This window comes from Saccopteryx bilineata, chromosome 5 (genome assembly GCF_036850765.1).
Source record: "Saccopteryx bilineata isolate mSacBil1 chromosome 5, mSacBil1_pri_phased_curated, whole genome shotgun sequence".
NCBI lineage: Eukaryota > Metazoa > Chordata > Mammalia > Chiroptera > Emballonuridae > Saccopteryx > Saccopteryx bilineata.
Genome location: NC_089494.1, coordinates 215,099,779 through 215,122,879, shown reverse-complemented (window position 1 = coordinate 215,122,879; position 23,101 = coordinate 215,099,779). Strand labels below are relative to the sequence as shown.

The following is a 23,101-nucleotide window of genomic DNA, read 5'->3' as shown; positions in this document are numbered from 1 at the left end:
TAATGATATTTTACCTATTCTTTAAAAAATAAATTAAATAATGGTTGAATTTATGTCCCTTATATAATTTTCTCATTTAATGAGTATTGTAGTTCCATTATTTTTATCTTCTCCCTCTTTTCATGGAATGAGTAGAAACAGGCCTGAATTAAAAGAAAGATTGTGCAGACATAATTTGGAAACCATACCACTTAATGTGAATATCTGTAGGTGTTAGTTACCCATTTACAGAAAGTTCTTCTTTGCTTCTTTCCCACTACTCTGCTCTGTTCTTTGACCTGTATATATTGAAACTGTGGTTTTCAGAATCCTTTTACATATCAAATCTTTTGCTTGGGCATTTGCTTGATTCCTTATTTAAGATCAGAAGATAGAAAAAATCCCTCAAATTAGAAAAGAGGGTATAAAAATAAATAATAGCTGTGAGAGACACAAATCTGATATGATTAAAAAAACCCAGAAGGTATATGATGTATAAAACATAACCAATATGTCTTTTCTTGATTGTATTTTAAAACAATGTAATTCTTGCTACATTTAATTACCACAATTGCCATAGATTGCACAATCTAGAGGAATGCTCTAACCCCTGTCCAAATCAGAACCCCTCTAAAACTCCCCTTCATGTAGAGGCCCTTCACATACCATGTAAAGAATGGGATGAAGAACCATTTTTAAATCTTGTCAAGTTGGTAGAGTGAATATGGGTAGTTTCTGAATACTCCAAACATCAGAATGCTTTTGAGGGGAAAGAAAAAAATAGATTCATTGCATTTTTTTTAATTATAGGAGGTAAAATTGATTTTGTGGGGAGAGGAAATACTGTCTCTGTGCTCCACATATTATTGTGGCATAAGATTGCAATCGCTGCTAAGCCCTTTTGGAGAAAAACTCTCCAAGGATTGCTGAGGTTAAGACTGTGTTGTGGTTTCTCGGCCTTACTCTTTTGCATCTATTTGCCTTAGGCCAGGGTTATTTTAAATATTTATAGATTATTATACAAGAAGAAAGTAATAGGAAACTTATATAATGTGTTATAGTAGCTAAGACAGGGCAGAGATTAATTCAGAAGCTTATCATTAAGGAAAAATATTGCAAGATTTTACCTGAAGTATTTTTTTTCCTTGTCTCTGACAATGCAATTAAAAAAAATAAGGATGATAACATAAGTTTAAACTCTGCTTTGTTTATAAGTATGTATGCTGCAACCTGTTTATCATTGCCAAATGGAAAAATTCATTCCCTGGCACTTCTTTACAAGACTCCCTATGTAGTCTAATCATTACAAAGAGAAATATCCATATATAAGTGGATCAAAGCATGGATTTAAAAAAGCAAAGAGAAAGAAGAAGTGATTCACTGGATCTGACACCCTATTTAACATTTCAGGGTCAAACCAATACCAAATTCCTAGGACATAGTAGGGAGTCCAGCAGATAGTAAATGAAGTGGCAAATGCAACAGTCATCCTTAGGGTCCTCAGCCGAGCTCTTGGTATATTGTTCTTGGATTGATTCAGTTGCAGTTCTATTAGAAAGATAAAAGAGCAGGCATATAAAGACCAGTTTTATTATAAAACTAAAATGGACAAAGAGGAAGAGAGAATTACTAATTCAACCTAATAAATATAATGGAAGCAAATTTCCAATGTTTTGAATCATGATAATTTATTGGAAAAGCATGTTTATATTTCAAGTTTTCTACACTATCATATAATGAACAGAAAATATTAAAAGATGATAGTGCTCTTAACATTAACTTTCCATCAAACGAATATGGATTTGAAATATGGGGGTAACTCAAACCCTCAAAATATAAATTTAAGATAGAAGACAGGTTAAGCAGAGTTGAATTCTCTGCATCTTGGTTGTCATGCAAACTGTGGCATAAATTTATAAATCCTAGTCTTTGAGAAAGCACTACGTTACTGAAGCAATAAACAAACTAACAAAAAGAACAAACAAACCAAAAAACCCCCACAACCACACTTGTCAAGTTTCAGATGCAGTAGTTCATTACATATTCAACAATATTCCACATATCCAACACACACATAGACACACACACACACACTTTGTGAGACTATAAAAGAGATGATGTGAAACAGAACAGTTTAATTTTAACAAATATATTAGCTACCATTTAATGAATTTTACTTCACTATTTCTAGATATCAGGTGTTTGATACAGGGTTGTGATGGCCCAGTAGGAACAATTTGTCATGCTTATACTGGGTAAATGAGGTAATTTGTCCTTTCATCTTTAATTCCATGGTGCAAATTGGAACAGTAGGAGATATAACCTCATCTGTAAACTGGAGAAAAATATACCTCCTGGGGTGATTATGAATGTTAAATGAGTTAATATATGTAAACTGCTTAGAACAGTATTTGGCACATAGTAAGTGCCACTCTGGGTATTGCTGTTTACAAACCGTTTACCCACAATTAACACCAAATCTAAAGAATACATACTGTGGGGATCTTGGCGAAGGATCCGTGTCAGGGTAAAGATGATTTTTGCATTGCAGATCAACATGATGAGAAGAGGGATGATGAAGAGGCAGCTGAAGGTGAAAAGGTTGTAAAAAGCTTGATGCCACCATTGTGGAAAACTGCAGTGTGTTACACACTGAGAGAAACCTTCTGACTGTCCAGAGCCATCAGCTAAATGAATCATCCTGAAGATATATAACTATAAAAAAAGAAAAAAAATTAAAAAGTTGTGTTACTTTATTTCAAACAGTATTGGCATGTTTTCTTGAAAGTTTTCTCTTCTGCATTTTGCTAACCTTCTGGCATGTTGCTGTCCAAAGTAATCGCTAAGTTCGTTGATATTTGCAATTTCTATGTAAAGTTATAAGTGGATCTCTACTTAAAATATGTTTGGGTAATGTGAACGGATTCTTAGGACTTGGGACTTTTTTGGGAATTATTTCAACCTTGCAGAGCAGCTCTCAACCCAGGATTTAAACCTTGTTTGTACTTCAATTTCTGGCACAATTATGTTGAGTAAACTCTGCAAGTAATTTTTTTTTAACTCTGCAAGTAATTTTATCGTTTCATCTGCAGCATCTATAACTGTATGTGGCTTTTGAAATGTGTCCCCAAGATAGATATTTAAATTTTATTTATGAGACAGAAAACCCCAATAAAGTGGTCAAAAGATATAAACAGACAGTTCACACCATATATATATATATATATATACACACACACACACACACACACACACACACACACACACACACAGTGGCTTTAAAGCATATGATAAGATGTTTAACCTCACTTATGATAAGAGAAATGTTAATTAAGGCTACACTGAAATGCCATTTTTCACTATCAAGATTGCCAAAAATTGGAAAGAAAGGCAACAAAGTCTCATAGCAAGGCTGTGGGGAAACAAGGACACTCATACATTGCTAGCAGGAATGCAAATTGGTACAACCATTATGGAGGGGTATTTTGTGATAACTAGCATAATGCATATCAATTTACTTTTGATCCAGTAATCTTATATCAAGGAATTTACTCTGAAGATATACCCCTGCCTCCATTATATGAAAATACAGCTGCACAGGCATTGTTGAAAAACATTGAAAATATCTAAATACCAATTCAAGAACAGTAGCTGAATAAACTACGGTAGACCACATAATGGAGTGCTACATGGCTATAAAAAAAGTAAGAAAAATGTCTATATATATGTACGTATATATATTTGTGTGTATGCATGTGTGTATACATTTATTTATTTTTCAGCTCTATCTTTTAAGAGACCCCTGACACATTAGTGCCCAGATCTTGGTTTCTGTCATTCTCTACCATAAAAACAAGAGCTCATTTGAGAAGTAGGTGATGCCAAGGCTGGAACAAGCAAAGTACAATATGTGCTTGGATCAGCTTGTGCCAAAAGCCAAAAAGTTGTCAGAAAATGATGGAGCATGTCAAAAGAACTCAGAAGCCAGCTTGAAAGAGCTCCCATTGGCCAAATCTAGGAAAGATTAAGTAAAACATTACAGAAAACAACTGGAGTTTATTATTCTAAGTGAAGTAAGCCAGTCAGAAAAAGATAAGTACCGTATGATTTCACTTATTTGTGTAATCCTAAAGAGCAAAATATACTAACAAACAAAATATTCAATAGAAACAGATTAATAGATATGAAGACCAGACTGACAGCTGTCAGAGGGGCTAGTGGTTGGAAGGCTTGTGAAAAGGGTAAAAAGATTAAGCCAGTGGTTCTCAAAGTGTGTGCCAGGGCGCACCAGTGCAAAGATTTTCAGGTGCACCCTAAGGTATTCCAGAAAAAATCAGTATGTGCCTGTTGGGGACCAAAAAACCAACAGGGTTTTTGGAGTTTAGATTTTTGGGGGACAGAGGTGTGGGGAATTGGCTGTAAGCTGACAGTCTGCTCAACCCCCCACTTCACTTTCCTGATTAGGTTACAGAAGGCTGTTAAGCTGTGGTGCTGGATTGTTTACACTACCCCCCATGTTCCCCAGAATGACTGGAGGCAAGTTTATTCTATCCTTTGTTTGCTCTAAAGTTAAGGTGATATGTATGGTGGGGGTTTTCTGTTATTGGTAAAGTTCTTGGGTTGCCTTGGAAACATGATCAAAGATCTCAATGATTTGCTAATGGTCCACTTTGCCCTATAAATAAAGCAAGATGCGTTTTTTGGGCATGCTTTGTTCTTGCCAGCAGCAATTACAGGGCCAGCCCAACCCTGTATTTTCTTAATTCCTCACCATTCCCACTCGGGAACTAGAATTACTAGCTGCGCTGGTTAGTGGCATGTGCCCAGATATAAAAATAAATATAGTTACTCTATTATACCATTCATTATGGAAATACCACCCTTTTTGTTAACAAATCATTATTATATTTATTATTAACATATCATTATATTATTTTTAGATAAATACATCCAAATAAAATGGGTAGATTTCTCAAAAAGAAGTATGATATTGAAGAGTCCGATTTTGGAAGTGAGCAAAAGTTTAGTGAGCAGAAGGCTGACAGGTAGAATTTAATTTATAGCATTTTCCATCACTTCACACTGAACAATACAATTGGATTAGAAACCCATTCATGGAAGCTTCAAGTGATTTTGGTTTAATATTAACAGAAGAAGAACTGGCAGCTATATCCACTGATCATGGATTGATGATTAAACATAAGGAATTGTCTCTTGAAGCCTTTTGGATTTCTATAAAAGAAGAATATGTGGCAATATCTAAAAAAGCTTTGAACATTTTACTACAATTTTTAACATCCTATTTATGTGAATTAGAAATTTCTACCCTCAACACAATTAAGATGAAAAGAGAGGAATTCTTCAATGTATTGATGAGAAAATGAGAGTTTGCCTTTCAAATTATATGCTGCCCAAACATTGACGAAATCGCTAGGACACATCAGGCTCATGTATCTCATAAACACAAGAATGCAAAAACTTAACACATTTGCACTGGCACCTGCCGAATTTACTAAATTTTACTAAGAATGTATCTATATATATAAAAAGATAACTTTTTTGTGGCTTTAAAAAATTTGTAGTCCCTCCTTTTTACAAATTCTAAGAAGCATAACTTAAAAAATGTAACATAAAAATGTTTTAAAATGTCAGAATAAATTTAATTTTGTCATATTTATTTCATTTAATTACCATAAAAGCATGATTGGATTTTATATTTTTTCTTTAATATTTGACTTATTATAACATATTTCTCAGAAATTTGTATATAGTGTGCCTACAATTATTTGTAGGATTTTAAATGCACCCTGACTTCAAAAAGTTTGAGAACCACTGGATTAAGCAAAGAAAAAAAAAACTTACAGGCACAGACAACTGTGTAGGACTGCAGGAGGGAAAGGAGGGGGTGAGAAGAAGAAGGCTAGAAAGGGAATAGATGGTGACATAGGGGGACCTGACTTGGGGCGGTGAATACACAATATAATATATAAATGATGTTTTGTAGAATTGTGCACCTGAAACTTGTCTAAATTTATTAAGCAATGTCATTCCATTAATTTAATGAAAAATTTAAAAAAACTGATAAAAACGATAAAATATTGAATAAAGAATTTATGGGCACATGCTGAAATAAATTACAAAACAACAGCAAACAAGTGGGGAAGGGGAAAGCTCTTTGTTACGGTATAAAAGAACAATGGAAGTAGTGTTAATCACTATAATAATAAGTGATTCAGGCAAGGATCATCAATGATTGTAAAAACATTGGTGAAAGCTTGCAGAGAACAGGTTATTTACGTCATCTAAAAACATCTACCTGCAGCATATTTATTCATTATAAAGAGTAAGACAACTTTATAATAGAGAAATAACCAAATAATGTTTTTGTTTTTTATTATTAAGTTGACTTTATTGAAACACTGAGAATGGGTCCTGGCTGGTTGGCTCAATGGTTGAGCGTCTGCCCGGTGTGTGCTGTCCTGGGTTTGATTTTCAGTCAGGGTACACCGGAGAAGAAATGACCATCTGCTTCTCTTCCCCACTGCTTCTCTCTCTTTCTCTCTCTCTCTCTCTGTTCCTCTCCAGCAGCCATGGCTTGATTGGTTCGAGCAAGTCAGCCCCGGGTGTTGAGGATGGCTCTGTTAGATTCAGGGAGTACTGGGGCTGCCAAAGATGTAACTATTGAAGGAACAGGGAGTGCTGCAAAGAGTGTAACTATTGAAGGAACAGTAAGTGCTGATATGGCTCCTGTGAGGCTGGGAACAAAGAAGATCAGAGACCCTTATCAGAAGTTTAGGTTTGAAATTCGCCACTAAGCTAAAACCAGCCCCTGTTGCTATGCCGGCCCCTGTTGCTATGCTGCGTGTGACTTCCCTAGCCAATAGCTAAACTGCCACATCTGCTTCTGTACTATGCTTGCTCACTTAGGATATATGAGGGCCTGGCTGTAAGCTCTAGGTGCGGCTTCTGTTTGCAGCTCCTTGTGGGCATGGTGTCTCCGGACATCTTGGGAGTTCACCCCTGCGCAGGTTAAACTGGCCAATAAAGTAACATCTTAACTCCTGAAAGTCTCCGACGTTTGTTCTCATACCCGGTGGATGCTACAGCTCCATGGCCTCCGCCTCAGGTGTTAAGAAGAGCTAGGCTGCTGAGCAGCAGAGCAACTCCCCAGATGGGCAGAGCATCGCCCCCTAGTGAGCCTGCTGGATGGATCCCAGTTGGGGCACATGCTGGAGCCTCTCTGCCTCCCTTCCTTTCACTGGGGCTGAGTGTCCAGCGTGTGACCTCTGGAGGTCCTGGTTCTTGGGTACCTTCACCTTCCTGCTCCCAGAACCGTGAGGCCATATCCCCAAGTCCAAACACTGCTGGGTGCCTCTGCTATGGTGAGCTTAGGACCAGATCACTCCTCCTCTGTTTTTTGTTTTTTAGTGAGAGGAGGAGAGGTAGAGAGACTGACTCCCACAAGCACCTTATTGGTGTCCACCTGGTAACCCCTGTCGGGGCCGATCCTCGGGTTAACCAAGCTATCTTCAGAGGACAGGGCTGACTCTCAAAACAGTTGAGCCACTGGCTGTGAAAGTTGAAGAGGCAGAGAAGCGGGAGAGGGAGAGGAAGAGAAGCAGATGGTTGCTTCTCGTGTGTACCCTGACCGGGGATCAAACCTGGGATTCCGCACACCGGACGAACACCCATCCACTGAGCCAACTGGCCAGGGCCTGTTTCTTCTTTTTTTTTTTTTTTTAAGCTATGTGCTTCAGTATTTTTTTTTGTGTGTGCTTGTTCTGTTGTCATTAGGGTATTAAGAGAAAAATTGTCATATGTACAAGAGTCCTTCGTGTTATCAGTGCTTCCACACTCCATTGGTCCTTTGTGACTGTAGATCTTCATCTTATCCCCTTTTATATTATTGTTATCACAGATTATCCTTGTTTTTATTGTGACCTTGTTAGAGCTTTTACTTGTAATTTATTTTGTCTTGTTCTTTGTATCCGATAGACTAACTCCTTGAGTATTTCCTGCAGTTGGGGTTTTCTGGTGATAAATTCCCTGAGCTTCTGTATATCTGGAAAAGTTTTTATTTCTCCTTCATATTTGATGGATAACTTTGATGGTTATAGTGTTCTTGGCTGGTAGTTCCTCTCTTTCAGTACTTTGAATGTTTGGGTCCTCTGGCTTGTAGAGTTTCTGCTGAGAAGTCTGATAATAGCTTGGTGGGCCTTCCTTTATATGTTATGTTCTCTTTTCTCTAGCTGCCTTGAGGATTCTTTCTTGGTCATTGATTTTTGACAATTTTATAATGATGTGCCTTGGAGAAGTTCTGTTTGAGTTGAGGTCACTTGGCATTCTGTTTGCTTCTTGGATTTGAGAATCTACCTCTTTCCATAGGCTTGGGAAGTTCTCATCAATGATTTGTTTGAATAGGCTTTCCATTTCCTTCTTCTTCTCTTCTTTTTCTGATATACCCATTATTCTTATATTGTTTTTTCTGATGGAGCAATACAATTTATGTAGAGCTCTATAATTTTTTAAAATTTGAGATTCCGTCCTTCGTCTAGTTGCTTGTCTTTGACGTTACTGATTCTCTCCTCCATCTGGCCTGTGCTATTAGGTGAACTTGCTACCTCATTTTCGATTCATGTATTGATTTCTTCATCTCTGTTTGCTTCTTTTTTAAAGTTTCAATCTCCTTTGTGAAGTATTCATTTTGTTAATTAATTTGTTTTCTGAGTTAATTATATTGACTATCAGTGTTTTCTCGCATCTCATTGAGTATTTTCAGAACTTCGATTATGAATTCTCTACTGTTTAACTCCAAGGTTTATATCTAGCTGAGATTGCTTTCTGGAAATTTAAAATTTTCTTTCTGAACTACATCTCTTTCTTGTGTAGCTATGATATTCATTTTCTTCTTCCTGGATGGAATTTGAGAGTGGAATTGTTAAGGAATTTAACCTAATTAAACTAAACTAAATTAAAATAAAAAATACAAGAACAAATAGAAAAACATTAAAAATAATAAAAAATAAAAGAGAAAACCACAAAAATAACAAAAGCAAAAACAAAATACTTCCACAAAAATAATAAAAAATTTAAAAATAAAAGAAAATGAAATTCAAAATAAAAGAGATTTCAGTTATGGGAGGTTTTCCTGATGTATCCCAGTAGGTGGTGCTGTATTACATATTTTGGCTTTGAGAAATTCTTGGGCTGATCTTCTCTGAGATGTTGCTGTCACAATGATGGAGGTGGGGCTGCCATTGTGATGATGGGTGGGAAGTGTTGTGAAGGCCTACAGCTTTATAGATTTAGCAATGATCATCTCAGGCCTCTGGGCTCTTCTCCCCATGTTTCAACAGACCAGGGGACCAGACACAAAGCACCTGTTCTTTAGGGGAGAGAGTGTCTCTGGAGAACTAGCTGCAGGGTAAGCCTTTGCCTTTGCCACTTTCTGTACCATGAGGTGAAGGAGGTAAGATCTGGGAGGCTGGGGTGGGGGACACACTTTGGTTTTCTTTGCCTCTGCGCCAAGTGTGGGCTGTGGGCAGACCCTGCGCCAAGTGTGGGCTGTGGGCAGACCCTGGGAACACTGGCATTGACCCCTCGTTCTGACACTGCTTTGGTTTAGTATCTCCCCTTCTGTTCTTGAATCTCATCACTCCTCCTGGCAGAAGGAGACCCAGTTACTCCAGGCTTCTTCCCTGTCTGGAGCCCCAGTGGACAAAACCCCAGACAATCCAGGTTTCTCTCTTCTCCAAAGCTGACTGAGAGTGAGTCGTATTTTCCACCCTCTTTCTCAGTCTTTCACATAGATCTTTTCAGGCAAGCCTGAGATACCAGCTGGGGTTCTTTTATTGCATTATAGCTATTTAATTTGTTGAAATTTCAAGGGGAGAGATTAAGGGTATCTCTCTTGCCATCATTACTTTGACTTGATTGCTTTTTTTTTTTTTTTTTTTTTGTATTTTCCCAAAGTTGGAAATGGGGAGGCAGTCAGACAGATTCCCGCATGTGCCCGACCGGGATCCACCCGGCATGCTCACCAGGGGGCGATGCCCCGCCCATCTTGGGGCGTCGCTCTGCCACAACCAGAGCCATTCTAGCGCCTGAGGCAGAGGCCACAGAGCCATCCCCAGCACCCGGGCAAACTTTGCTCCAATGGAGCTTTGGCTGCAGGAGGGGAAGAGAGAGACAGAGAGGAAGGAGAGGGGGAAGGGTGGAGAAGCAGATGGGCGCTTCTTCTGTGTGCCCTGGCCGGGAATCGAACCCGGGACTCCTGCACGCCAGACCGACTCTCTACCACTGAGCCAACCGGCCAGGGCCGACTTGATTGCTTTTTATATGCTCCTTGACCCAGGATTGAACCAATGACCTTTGTGCACCAAGCTGACACTTTATCCACTGAGCTACACAGCTAAGGCCAATTTTTTTCTTTTTTTCTTTTTACTTATTTATTTATTTTTAGATGGGAGAAGAGAAATTAAGAGAAAGACTCCCACATGTGCCCTGACTGGGATCCACCCAGGCAACGCCTTCTGCGGCAGCTGCTCAAATCAACTGAACTCTACTCAGTGCCTAGGGCCCTGCTTGAACCAATTGAGCCACTGGCTGTAGGAAAAGAAGAAGGAGAAAAGGGGGAGAAGGAGGAGGAGAAAAGCAGATGGTCACTTCTCCTGTGTGCCCTGATCAGTAATTGAGCCCAGGACATCCATACACCAGGCCAACGCTCTATTCACTGAACCACTGGCCAGGGCCAATTTCTTTCTTTTTTTATGCTTGAATAACATTTCATTTAGTATGTGTGCCTATCTATCTATCTATCTATCTATCATCTATCATCTATCTATCTATCATCTATGATCACATTTTTTTTTATCCATTCATCCATCAATGAACACAGGTAATTTTCATATCTTGGCTATTGTAACTAATGTTACAGTGAACATGGGAGTGTATATATCTTTTTCGCTTAGTATATTCGTTTTCTTAAGATAAATACCCAGAAATGGAGTTGCTGGATCAGACAGTATTTTCAATTTAAGTTTTTTGAGGAAACTCCATACTGTTTTCTATAGTGACTGTATCTATTTGCATTCCTACCAGCAGTGTAGAAGGGTTTCCTTTTGTCCACATCCTCATGAAAACTTACTATTTCTTGTCTTTTTGATAATAGCCATTCTAACAGGTGTGAGGTGATATCTCCACATGGCTTTGATGTGCATTTCTCTGATCATTACTGATGTTGAACACATTTTCACGTACTATTGATCATTTGTATGTCTTCCTTGTAAAAATATATATTCATATCCTCTGCTCATTTTTAAATTAAGTTGTTTGTTTTTTTTGCTATTGAGTTGTATGGATTCTTTATATACACTCATGTGCCACCTAACAATGAGGATCTGTTCTGAGAAATGCATAGTTAGGTGATTTTGTTACTGTACAAACATCATAGAGTATACTTATACAAACCTTGATAGCATAGCTCTGGAGAGGAGGAAAGATAATTTTCCTTCTACCCTACTGGGTTCTTGGTGGAGACCCTTTGTAATAAAGGTCAGATTAATAAGAGAATAATAGCCTGACCTTTGGTGGCGCAGTGGATAAAGTGTTGACCTGGAATGCTAAGGTCGCTGGTTCGAAACCCCAGGATTACCTGGTGAAGGCACATATGGGAGTTAATGCTTCCTGCTCCTCCCCAACCTTCTCTCTCTCTCTTTCCTCTCTAAAATGAATTTTATAAAAAGTAAAAAAGAGAATAACAAACAAAAGTTTAATAACATGTATACCTCAAAACAGATAACTTGTCGAAGTGGCTGAAGTCACCACCTTAAATACCATCTTCAGCTAAAGAGGAAAGATGTTAGGGGTGGAGAAAGTTAGTTATGTTATACAGATTTAATGTCTGTTGCATTGATAAGAGTTTCTAGAGACAACATTATACCCTTTTCTTGGTATTGGGAGAGAGAAACCCTTACAATTGGAGATTTCCTTTACAATGGTATTTTTTTAAAAATAAAGGGTAACTTCTAGTTTTTTTTTATTTCCAGAACGTCCACCATATTTGCTGTTTCTTAAAATTAACCAGCCTAAAATAATCCTTATGCCCAAATGACATATTTTGGGATGAAAAATTCTGTTTTCCTACAGCTCCTAGGAAATAAACCTGTACAGCATGTTACTGTACTGAATACTGTAGGCAGCTGTAACACAATGGTGTTTGTAAAACGCATTGTGATAGGAGAGCTACAACATTCCCTAGCTGATAGGAATTTTCAGTTCCATTGTAATCCTGTGGGACCACTGTCATAAACATGGTTGAGGGAAAATGACTGTATTTTGGATATTAACCCCTTATCAGATACATGATTTGCAAATATTTTCTCTTATTTGACAGTTTGTCTTTTTATTTTTTTTAAAGACAGTTTGTCTTTTAATTTCATTGATAGTTTCCTTTGCTGTGCATTAGCCTTTTAATTTGATGCAGTACCAATTGTTTATTTTTGCTTTTGTTGCCAGGATTTCTTTTATTTTAAACAAATTAGAGACAACGTTTAAAAATTTTTGATTGAATTAGTAAATTTAAATTTAATTTAATTAACAGTCTGAGTAGTTCTTTCCTTTTTGAGGTGATGGAGTGAGAGGGGAATACACTTTTTATAAAATATGTATTTCCTTTGTTTGCTTTTACAGTAGAAAAATTTAATTAACTATAAGTAAATATAATACAAAATACCATGGTTTCTTTTACTTGTAATTAAGATGATTTTCGGTTTTGAGAGTGAAAATAATTTTAAAATTAACCCACTAGAGGGCGCCCAATAATCAACTCAAACATGCAGTCAGCTAATTCTATTTTATGATCCAGACCAACTGTTTCCTCTATACAAAGTGACCCTTTCAGTTTTCCATGTTTCTTTTCAAGCTACCTTATTGAAAGTTCAGTTTTTAATTTGAACCAACACATGTGAGTTGTAGTCTTTGGAAAGGTTACTTTTCATAGAACCTGAGAGTATTATACTTCCTTAAAATCTTTAATTACATTTAAATTTACTAATTCAATCAAAAAATTTTAAGTCTTATACTTCTCTTTGCACTTTCTCAATTGTACTTGTAATCAGATGACCTGAGTTTAACTGTGTTCTGCGCTGGGCCAAATTTTTACTTTAATATTTTATATTTTTAACTTACAATGATGAATCTTTTAATAATACTTTAAAATATAGTACTATGATTTGCATTTTGGTTATCATCTTTTTTAAATTATTATTTAACAAATACTTATTTTAAAAGCAATGCCTCAGTCAAAAACTACACTGGAAAAAAAAGAAGAAAAAAAACTATACTGGGTGCTGTCTGTACTAAAAGATAAACCAGATATATTCTGCTGTCATGGAATTAAATATTTGGTAGGGAAGATACAGCATGTATGTAATGCCTACAATACAAGATAGGCTGTGATAAGGCCAAAAAGAGAGATATAGTCAAGTGGTATGAAAAATCAGTATGTTACTTGTCTATAAATTAATTTGTTTTAGGCTTGGTTCAGTTTATTTTATGCTCCAAGGCCATGTTCATTTTAATGATTGTTAGAGGGATCACTTTACTTCCAGTGGTTCTTTTGTCCTTGGATTATATTTCTTTAATTTCTTTATGTTTCATCTCTCTCATCCCTTGCTTTATTTTGCCATAAACAAGAGTGATCTGTTTTCCTTATTTACAGTCAATTGCAAATGCTCATTTCTTTTAAAAATATTATTTTAACTCTCACCTGACCCCTATACTAAATACACCATAAACTAATCTTTTCCTAAAGTAATTGTCTTCAGATGAATGTACTTTAGTTTCCTCATCTATAAAACAGAGATGTTAATATTATCTATCCCTAGGGGCTGTCATGACAATTAAACAAATTAATAGTTGGAAAGGGCTTAGAATAGCACTTGGCACACCTATGTACATTATAACTCTTATTATAATAAAAAATTTTGAGGCACACAATTTATAAATATGTACCCATATGTATTTGTTTATATATTTGTAAGTATATGCTATATATTTTTTTTCCTGAAATCTTTTTTTTTTTTTTTTTTTTTATAGAGACAGAGAGAGAGTCAGAGTGAGGGAAAGACAGGGACAGACAGACAGGAACGGAGAGATAAGAAACATCAATCATTAGTTTTTCGTTGCGCATTGCGACACCTTAGTTGTTCATTGATTGCTTTCTCATATGTGCCTTGACCGTGGGCCTTCAGCGGACCGAGTAACCCCTTGCTTGAGCCAGCGACCTTGGGTCCAAGCTGGTGAATTTTTGTTCAAACCAGATGAGCCCACGCTCAAGCCGGTGACCTCGGGGTCTCGAACCTGGGTCTTCCACATCCCAGTCCGATGCTCTATCCACTGCGCCACCGCCTGGTCAGGCTGAAATCTTTTAACGATCTATTCTAATCTTAAAATTCTCCTTCTCCAGGATAAAAGAAAATAGACAATATTGCGCAGTGTGACATAAAGTAGTAGTTAAAAGCTCTAGGTATGAAGTTAATGGGATATACTTACACCTCCACCTATTAGATGGTAATGTTGAGCATGTTTTATAACATTTTTATCCTTAGTTTCTTTATGAAAAAAAAAACAAGGACAGTAATTATATCTAAGTTACAGGGTTGTTGGGAGCCTTACTCAAAGTAATACACACAAAAGCATTTAGCATAATTCCTGTTCAATATTTTTGTCCTCCATAACTATTATTTATCATTATTGTCATTATTTCTGTTATCATTATGCTATTACTGTATTCTAGTACAATTTTTGGTATGTTGTATGTGTATGATGAGTATTTGTTGAATTTAAGGTGCTTTTCAAGTCGGAAGTACATTCTAGCCCTGCAAATTCTCAGTGTCAAAGGCAAGCCTCCACATCTTCAGACCACACATATTAACACCAAAGAATAAAGCATGGCTCATGTATTTTTCCTGCAGGCCTAGGTTAACTATAGAATTTAAATACTGTCAAAATGTAATGTTTCATATTAAACTGCTGTGGGCTACTGATATGAACACTTCCTGCAAATAATCTGTTACTCTGGAATTCTTGTGGTCCTAAATGATTGTCATTGAAAACCATATAATTTTTAATTATACTATATATGGACACACCTAATTCAGGAAATGTTTTCTCTTCAACATGTACTTACCAGCCTAACCACAGATGTTCTTAAATTAATTCTTTCAGATCATGCTTGTTGTCTTTCCTCCCATTTTCTCTTCTCTTTTTTCTTTTTCCCCTTTTCTTCTTTTCTTTTCTTCCTTTTCTCTCCCTCCTTCCCTTCTTCTCTCCTTCTCTTCTTCTTTCCTCCCTCCCTCCCTCCTTTCTTCCCTCCTTCTTTCCTTCCTCCTTCCCTTCCTCCCTTCCTTCCTTCCTTCCTTCCTTCCTTCCTTCCTTCCTTCCTTCCTTCCTTCCTTCCTTCCTTCCTTCCTCCTCCTTTTAGATATAATGCCTCTAAAACTTGATTTATTATGCTCTAACACATATACCTTTCAGACTGAGTAGGACAATTTGGTGACTAGGGAGTAGGTCATCCAAATTTACTTGTCAGTCAGAATAAATGTTATAATTTTGAAAAAATTAAAATAATCAACCATTATATAAACAATTCACTCTGCTGTTTTTCAAAGAGCTGTGCATTTTAATACCCATATTTTCCTATTATTTTTTCTCTTGACTTGATGAAAGAAGGAATGAAGACAAGAAGACAGGAGGGAATGAACTTTAACTGATTGGTTATGAAATCTTGTAGGAGATGATTTTATATAGCTTACTTCTTTATAATTTATTCATTACAATTGCATTTAAACTTAGTTAAGTAATTTACACAGAATTACTTAGCTGTTAAGAGATGAGATTCAAATTGAGATTTGAAACCAATTTTGTTTAAACCAATACCCATGCTATTTCTACTATTTGTTGCAGGGAGATGTGAGGTCTTCAGAGAGACTATTTCTGGGGTTACTGAATGGCCAAGCAGAGAATGGGCCTCCCTGATTCCTATTCAACCAGAGCAAATTTACTTATATTTGTTTCATTTATTAGGGCTCCACATAGAATTTTTAAAAAAATTCCCTTACTCATACAAGGTTTGGAAGTTCTTATACTACACTACGCTGAGACTTTTGGAAATATATCCCCAAACCATCATAGAATTTTGTTTTTGAGATTAGTAATCAGGAAAGATAAAAAACCAAGGTGGCCAATTTGAAATTTGTTTTCTTCTGAATAGAGGCAAAATGTCATAAATTCAGATTGCCAGGCCTCAGTTTTGACAACAAACTTTGTAGATATTTTTTAACGAGCAATGAATTAGTCAAGTAATTGAAAGTTAATCTATGCACCTAGGGATGAAGATTAAAGTCATATTTTCAATGTGTATTAGCCGTGACAGGATGCGTCTTTGTCAATGGGCTTGTCTGTAGAGTGTGGGGAAGCGTGAGGTACACCCACCGTGTGTCACAATCTAGAAATAAAGAGCCCTCTCTATCTCTTGTCTTCGCCATCAAATATATGTAATAATAGTCATGGGGCTGAAAGCTTTTTCCTTCAGAGATAGAGCGGAGAGCTATAACAAAAAGTATAATTAACTAGCCTTAATCAAAAGACAACAGGCCAAGTCACACGGGGAAAACCAATGAATCCCTTTAAACCAGTGGTTTCCAAACTACAGGTTGTGCCTATCAGTGAGTTGTAATCAACAGTAAAAAAAAAAAATGAAACAGAATAGATATTTATTTCACAAAAGCTATTTTCAGTTATAGGTGTGTGAGGAAGACAGACAAACCATGTTTCCATGCAGTCTATATTTCTTACTTGGCTTACTGCCAAAAATGTTTGAACATCATTATTTTCAAAGGTGTTTTTTGGTTGCTCTCTTATATGTGAAACGGGGATAATAACATGGTTCTAATGTACTTCATAGAGTTAATGTATAAATATGTATTATAATATGTAAATAATGTAAACATAAAATATGACTGTGTTTTAGGTTTTTCAGGAAACTTCAGAAAGCTCTTTACAAATTTAAAGTGCTGCTGAAAATAAAGATGGGTCATTTATTTTACAAAAATAAAAACAGTATCATTTTCTGTGACCCATATTCATAGAAATCTCTTAGGTAGAGTAATGTATTTATATTTTAAGTCAGGCTATTATTACTTGAAATGCCTAAACAATTTAAAGTTAATTTATATTTTCTTTTTATTACATAAAAATAGATAAGTATTTGGCATTTTCTCCCTATTATTGCTGTGATATAGTTAATTGAAAATAATTGAGTTAATAAATCAATATTTTATTTATAGTTTTGGAAGAGTCCTTTTAAAAGAGCAAAATTGTGGGTTTGTGTTTCACTTATCATAAATTGACATTTCTACTTCTGTTTCAACTTTCATCTATATGAGTATTCCAAATTACCAACTACTTTCCAAATAGCTGTACTTATACAATGACTTTATATTGTCAGTATCATGTCTTAAAGCAAATATTTTTAGCTCTTTTGAAAGCCTTCCTTTTCTCCCCTTTCAAATAGATAGGCAGACAAAGAAACAAACATTCCTTTTCTAAATCTGTTTGTTTCAATGGTTTTACTATTAAAGTGCCTTAGCTAAAAAATATTAAAGTTTTATTTTACTCTCCCCTCTATTATTTTTTTTTCTTTAAAAATTTTTTTCATTGATTTGAGAGATAGAAGCATCAACTCATTGTTCCACCTAGTTGTTCTATTTAGCTGTACACTCATTGATTGCTTCTTGTATGCCCTGACCCAATCAAACCTACAACCTTGGTGTGCCAGCATGACTTTATCCACTGAGCCACCTGACCAGGGCTACTCCCCTCTATTATTAATTCTCTATTACTAAAGCCAATTTGTTGCCAAGCTTTGCTTTTTGTTTGAAATGTCCCTTGTAATTACTAGTAAGTCCCTCTGATACCACCCTAGTCCCCAACCTAATCATCTCTTTGCCAGATGATCTGCAAAAGCTTGTTTGTCTCTCTCCGCTTCACATACATTTTCTCAAACTATTTTTGTTAAAAGTCATTTTAGGAATATATGACATGAAGACTTAAGTTAACACTGCTGTATGTCATATAAGAAAGTTGTTAAGAGAGTTCTCATCATAAGAGAAATATTGTTTCTTTTTTATTGAATTTATTGGGTGACACTGATTAACAGAATGATACAGGTGCCTGACCAGGCGGTGGCGCAGTGGATAGAGCGTTGGACTGGGATATGGAAGACCCAGGTTCGAGACCCTGAGGTTGCCAGCTTGAGCGTGGGCTCATCTGGTTTGAGCAAAGCTCACCAGCTTGAATCCAAGGTCGCTGGCTGAAGCAAGGGGTTACTTGGTCTGCTGAAGGCCCGCGGTCAAGGCACATATGAGAAAGCAATCAATGAACAACTAAGGTGTCGCAATGCGCAACGAAAAACTAATGATTGATGCTTCTCATCTCTCCGTTCCTGTTTGTCTATCCCTCTCTCTGACTCTCTCTCTGTCTCTGTAAAAAAAAAAAAAAAAAAAAAAAAAAAAGTGATACAGGCTTCAGGTTTCTATTGTACAACACATCATTTTTACACTATATTGTGTGTTCACCACCCCAAGTCAAGTCACTGTCCATTCCCACTGATCCCCATTAAATCCTCCTCTACTTACCTGGGCAATCACCACACTGCTGTCCCTGTCCATGGGTTTTTCCTTCTTCCTCTTTTTTTTTTCTCAATCTCTCCACCCCATCCTGTGCCCAATACCCTCCTACCTCCAATAACTGTTATCCTGCTCTCCATCTTTGAGTCTGCCTCTACTTTGCTTGTTATTTCATTTTGTTCATTAGAATCCACATGTGACTGACATCATATGATATTTGTCTTTCCCTGACTGGCTTATATCACTTAGTATAATACTCTCTAGATCTATTCATGCTGTTGCAATGGGTAAGATTTTCTTCTTTCTTATAGCCAGGTAAAGAGAAACTTTTTTTCTTTTTTTCTTATGGTTTCTATATGAGATGATGAATGTTAGCTACACCTATTGTGGTAATCATTTCACAATATGTGTATTTTTTTAAAGGTAAAGTGGTACATTTATTAAGATACAATAAGTTCAAAGAAATCACTGAAAGCACTAGAACAACTTATAAATGTCAAAGGTCATGTTTAGAAAATCAATAGAAACAAAAAATGTTAAAATTATTTAGTCAAAATATTAGTAACCAAAAATATGAAAAAGATATTCTTTTGTGTATTTGTATTCAAGGAGCTCAGAAAGACAGGTGCTTTCTATATTGAGGGTATCAGGAAAAACAGTAATATACAGTTTTGCTGGAAATCAATTTAACATTAGGTTTAAAAGTGTCTTAAAAATGCTTATACACTTTTACTCCACTATTTTAATTTATAGAATGTGCTGAAGGCATAAGAAGACACTTGGGAGAAGATTTGCATTGTAATGTTTGTTTTATCATTGAGAGAAAGGAAGCAAGTGATCCATTAACTCAGTCGGGCCTCACTTGACACAGTACCATTTCAAGTGAAATTTGTGCAGACTGGAAATGTGCCCTTGCTTTGCAATGGGTCTCAGTTACCACAGCACTGTGCAAAGTGAGGACCGCCTGCGCTTAGTAACGCTGCAGGCAAGTAGGTGGCAGATGGAACAGAAGCTGGTTGTATGTGACTGGATTCTCTGTAAGGGTGTGTTGGCTGTAATCATCACGTGGTGAGCATTTGAATGTATACAAACATTGAAACCAAGAAACTCCCAGCTAAGGAAAGGGCAAGTTGTTTTATATAGCAATTTTTTTTAATGATAAAAGAAGGGTAAAGCAATGCATGTACATTATGATAACTTTGTAAAATACCAGGATTAAAGAAAAGTAAGACTTATTTTTTATATCTACGTACTTTTTACGATAAATTCTTAAGCAAGAAAACAAGCAAACTAAAACTGCGTATTTTCTTTTTTTTTTTTTTGTACTTTTCTGAAGCTGGAACCGGGGAGAGACAGTCAGACAGACTCCCGCATGCGCCCGACCGGGATCCACCCGGCACGCCCACCAGGGGCGACGCTCTGCCCACCAGAGGGCGATGCTCTGCCCCTCCGGGGGGTCGCTCTGCCGCCACCAGAGCCACTCCAGCGCCTGGGGCAGAGGCCAAGGAGCCATCCCCAGCGCCCGGGCCATCTTTGCTCCAATGGAGCCTCGGCTGCGGGAGGGGAAGAGAGAGACAGAGAGGAAGGAGGCGGGGGGGGGGGGGGGGGGGATGGAGAAGCAAATGGGCGCTTCTCCTATGTGCCCTGGCCGGGAATCGAACCCAGGTCCCCCGCACGCCAGGCCGACGCTCTACTGCTGAGCCAACCGGCCAGGGCAAACTGCGTATTTTCAGTATCATTTCACAACATATGTAAGTCAAATAATCATGCTGATTACACCTTAAAATCATACAATGGTGTATGTAAATTCTTTCTCAATAAAACAGGGGGAAAAAAGAAAAATATCACTTGACTCTTCCCACAAGACTCACAAAAGGCTCCCACATGAATTTTAGATTTTCCCCTATCAATGTCTTCTATATTATAAATCCAGCATACCACCATTCATTGATTCATTTATCCAAACTTTTTTTTTAGTAAAATGTGCAAGATTTATTTACCCTAAAAAACCGCAGAGTATTGAAACATTTTAAATTTCTATTTTTGCTAGGTATCTGACTCAGTGTTGTGAATATGAAATAAGTTGAGCACAACAGTCTCAGATGTTTAGGAGTATATACATTAAAGGCAAAGACAGGCAAACAAACACAATCACTTTATGACAAAGAAATCATGAGCTACGAGGTTAAAGAAAAGGGAGCAACCACCAAATCTAGTTCCTTACTAGTCCCAACTCTGAATTTTTCTCTTCAGCCAAACATGTCACCTATGACAATCATTCTTTCAACCTTTGCTGAAAAATATGTGATCCTTGACTTACTTTTTCTATCCAAATACCATTCCTCTTTAAAAATTTAGCTTATTTCACCTTTACTCTAAAATCCTCCTTCACCATTTTAACTCATACTCATCTTTCCCTCTTCTGACACTTGTAATAGGTTTAAGACAATTTAGTATGTAGTTATATTAGTTTAATATAAGTTTTGTCTTTACAACTGAATTCCATTTTTTTTAGAGCAATTTCTTTATTTCAGTGTTAAGAACCTAACTTGTGTTAGCTTCTCCCCCCAAAATCAATCACTAAGTAGCACTCATACTTTAAAGAAACAGAATGGAAAATTTCAGGACATAGGCCTTAGATAAATAAATTCATTTCAAGTGACATATTTGCTGAAACTATTCTTATATATTCAGTCACTGTGACAATAATTGTAATATACTTTTCTCCAGAGAAATCAAAACATTTCATTTTTTCCTGTCATAAAACACACATTAATTTAATTTATCTAATAGCCAAAAAATGTTTGTTAAGTGAGGAATTGTTGAAAAAATTTAGTTACCCAGCTTTCCAGTGTCTTGTACTATTTATTTATTGAGTCCTGCATGGTGTTTTTCAAAAACCATCTGGCCATAGACAGACGTTCATTTGTAGAGGCAAGTTTCTGAAGGATCCTGGTTAACTCTGACTTTACTTCCTGACACATTCTTGTACCCTTGGTTCATCCTATAGTACATTTTACTAGGACAGAGAGTGAGAACTTGCTCACTTGTTAATTCAAAGATCTTTCTGTTTGCAAAAATGTTTGCTTCAGAGATATGACGGCTGACAAAGGGAGATTCTGTAGGTCAAATAACCAGGTAGCCTCTGTTGAAAACAATCTGGAGAGATATCTATCGCTCTCTCTGTAGGAGAGGACCTGTGCCTACACCAACAGTCTTACAGTTTGCTCACAGCCTGTTACAGTCTAATTTACCTCCAGAAAAGCTCAAGTCACCATCTAGGAAACATTCAAATTTCTAAAAGTCCAAGATTTTCCACTTTTCCCCTTTATTCAGTCCCACTCAGCTGCGAACTTCAGAATAACATACTAACTGAGAATAATCCTCTCTAAACTGCAATCACAGAATTCTTAACATTTCCACTCGAAATGTCCCAAATAAGACAATTTATAAATATTTCCCACCCATGAAAAATTTCATAGTTCTTAAAGATTCTCTAAATTTACTGTGTCAGCCAGAGCAAAAAGGAAAATAGATGAAAGACCAAGATGGGAATGAGATCAAGTTTGAGAACAGCTACATTTTGAAGGAGTATTTACTATGTACCAGAAATTAGTCTAGACGTGTTAATAGGTTATTCATTTAATCCTCACAAAAATGCGTAAAGTAGCAACTACCTCTATTTTATATAAATGAAGGGAATTGAAACTCAGGAGATTAAGAAATTTACCCAGGGTGACAATGGGAGAATTAAACTCTACTCTCTGACTTCCAGAGCCCAACCTCTTAACGATAATATAATATTGCCTTTGACATACAGTAATACTATATAATACTCAAGTTAAATAGAAAATCTGTGCTGGCCATAGCCTAACAAGTTCATGATAATGGTTTACCTGTGGTCCAGCAATGAGGCTACTGAGGAGCCACCCCAGGCCAATCAAGGACTGCCCCAGCTTACTGGTGCTCACAGCTAGGGGCCTTGTGATGGCCAGGGAGCGGTCCAGGCTGATCACTACCATCATGAAGGCCGGAGCGTACATGGAGAAAAGCTTCAGGTAGCTGAGGACTTTGCAGAGGAACTCTCCCCCATACCACTGGACCGTAATGTTCCACATTCCATCCAGTGGCATGACAATCAGGGTCTCCAACAGGTTGGCCAAAGTCAGATGTTTTAAAAGCACCTTCATTCTTGAGAGCTTTTTCCCTTTCTCTTTCTTCTGAGTCCATTTCTTAAGTTTCAACAAGAAAGAAACATTGAAAGTTGTGGACAGTAGAAAAAGGAAGAAAGTAACTGTCACTCGGATCTTTCCAGATAAGGTCAGGGAGGGGAGGTTGCCTTGCATCAGCGGGCTGCTGCTGTTGATGGGTGAACAGTGATTTTGATTCTGTTCTGGAGAAGCATTGTTTGCCATATTTCCTAACTGATAATG

The 23,101-nt window shown here is 36.9% G+C and overlaps 1 protein-coding gene across 2 annotated transcripts; it reads right to left on the bottom strand.

Moving 5' to 3' along the window:
* Positions 1 to 1,282: 1,282 nt before the first annotated feature.
* On the bottom strand, positions 1,283 to 23,083 carry GNRHR (gonadotropin releasing hormone receptor). Of its 2 annotated transcripts, none has more exons than XM_066232447.1 (3): positions 22,565 to 23,083; positions 2,475 to 2,694; positions 1,283 to 1,527 (listed from the first exon to the last, which is right to left on the bottom strand). In XM_066232447.1, the coding sequence occupies exons 1-3, from the start codon at positions 23,081 to 23,083 to the stop codon at positions 1,283 to 1,285; spliced, it is 984 nt and encodes a 327-aa protein (XP_066088544.1). The 2 variants fall into 2 exon arrangements, with proteins under 2 accessions (XP_066088544.1, XP_066088545.1); XM_066232448.1 differs by having other exon boundaries at positions 1,392 to 1,527; positions 2,475 to 2,566.
* Positions 23,084 to 23,101: the final 18 nt, after the last annotated feature.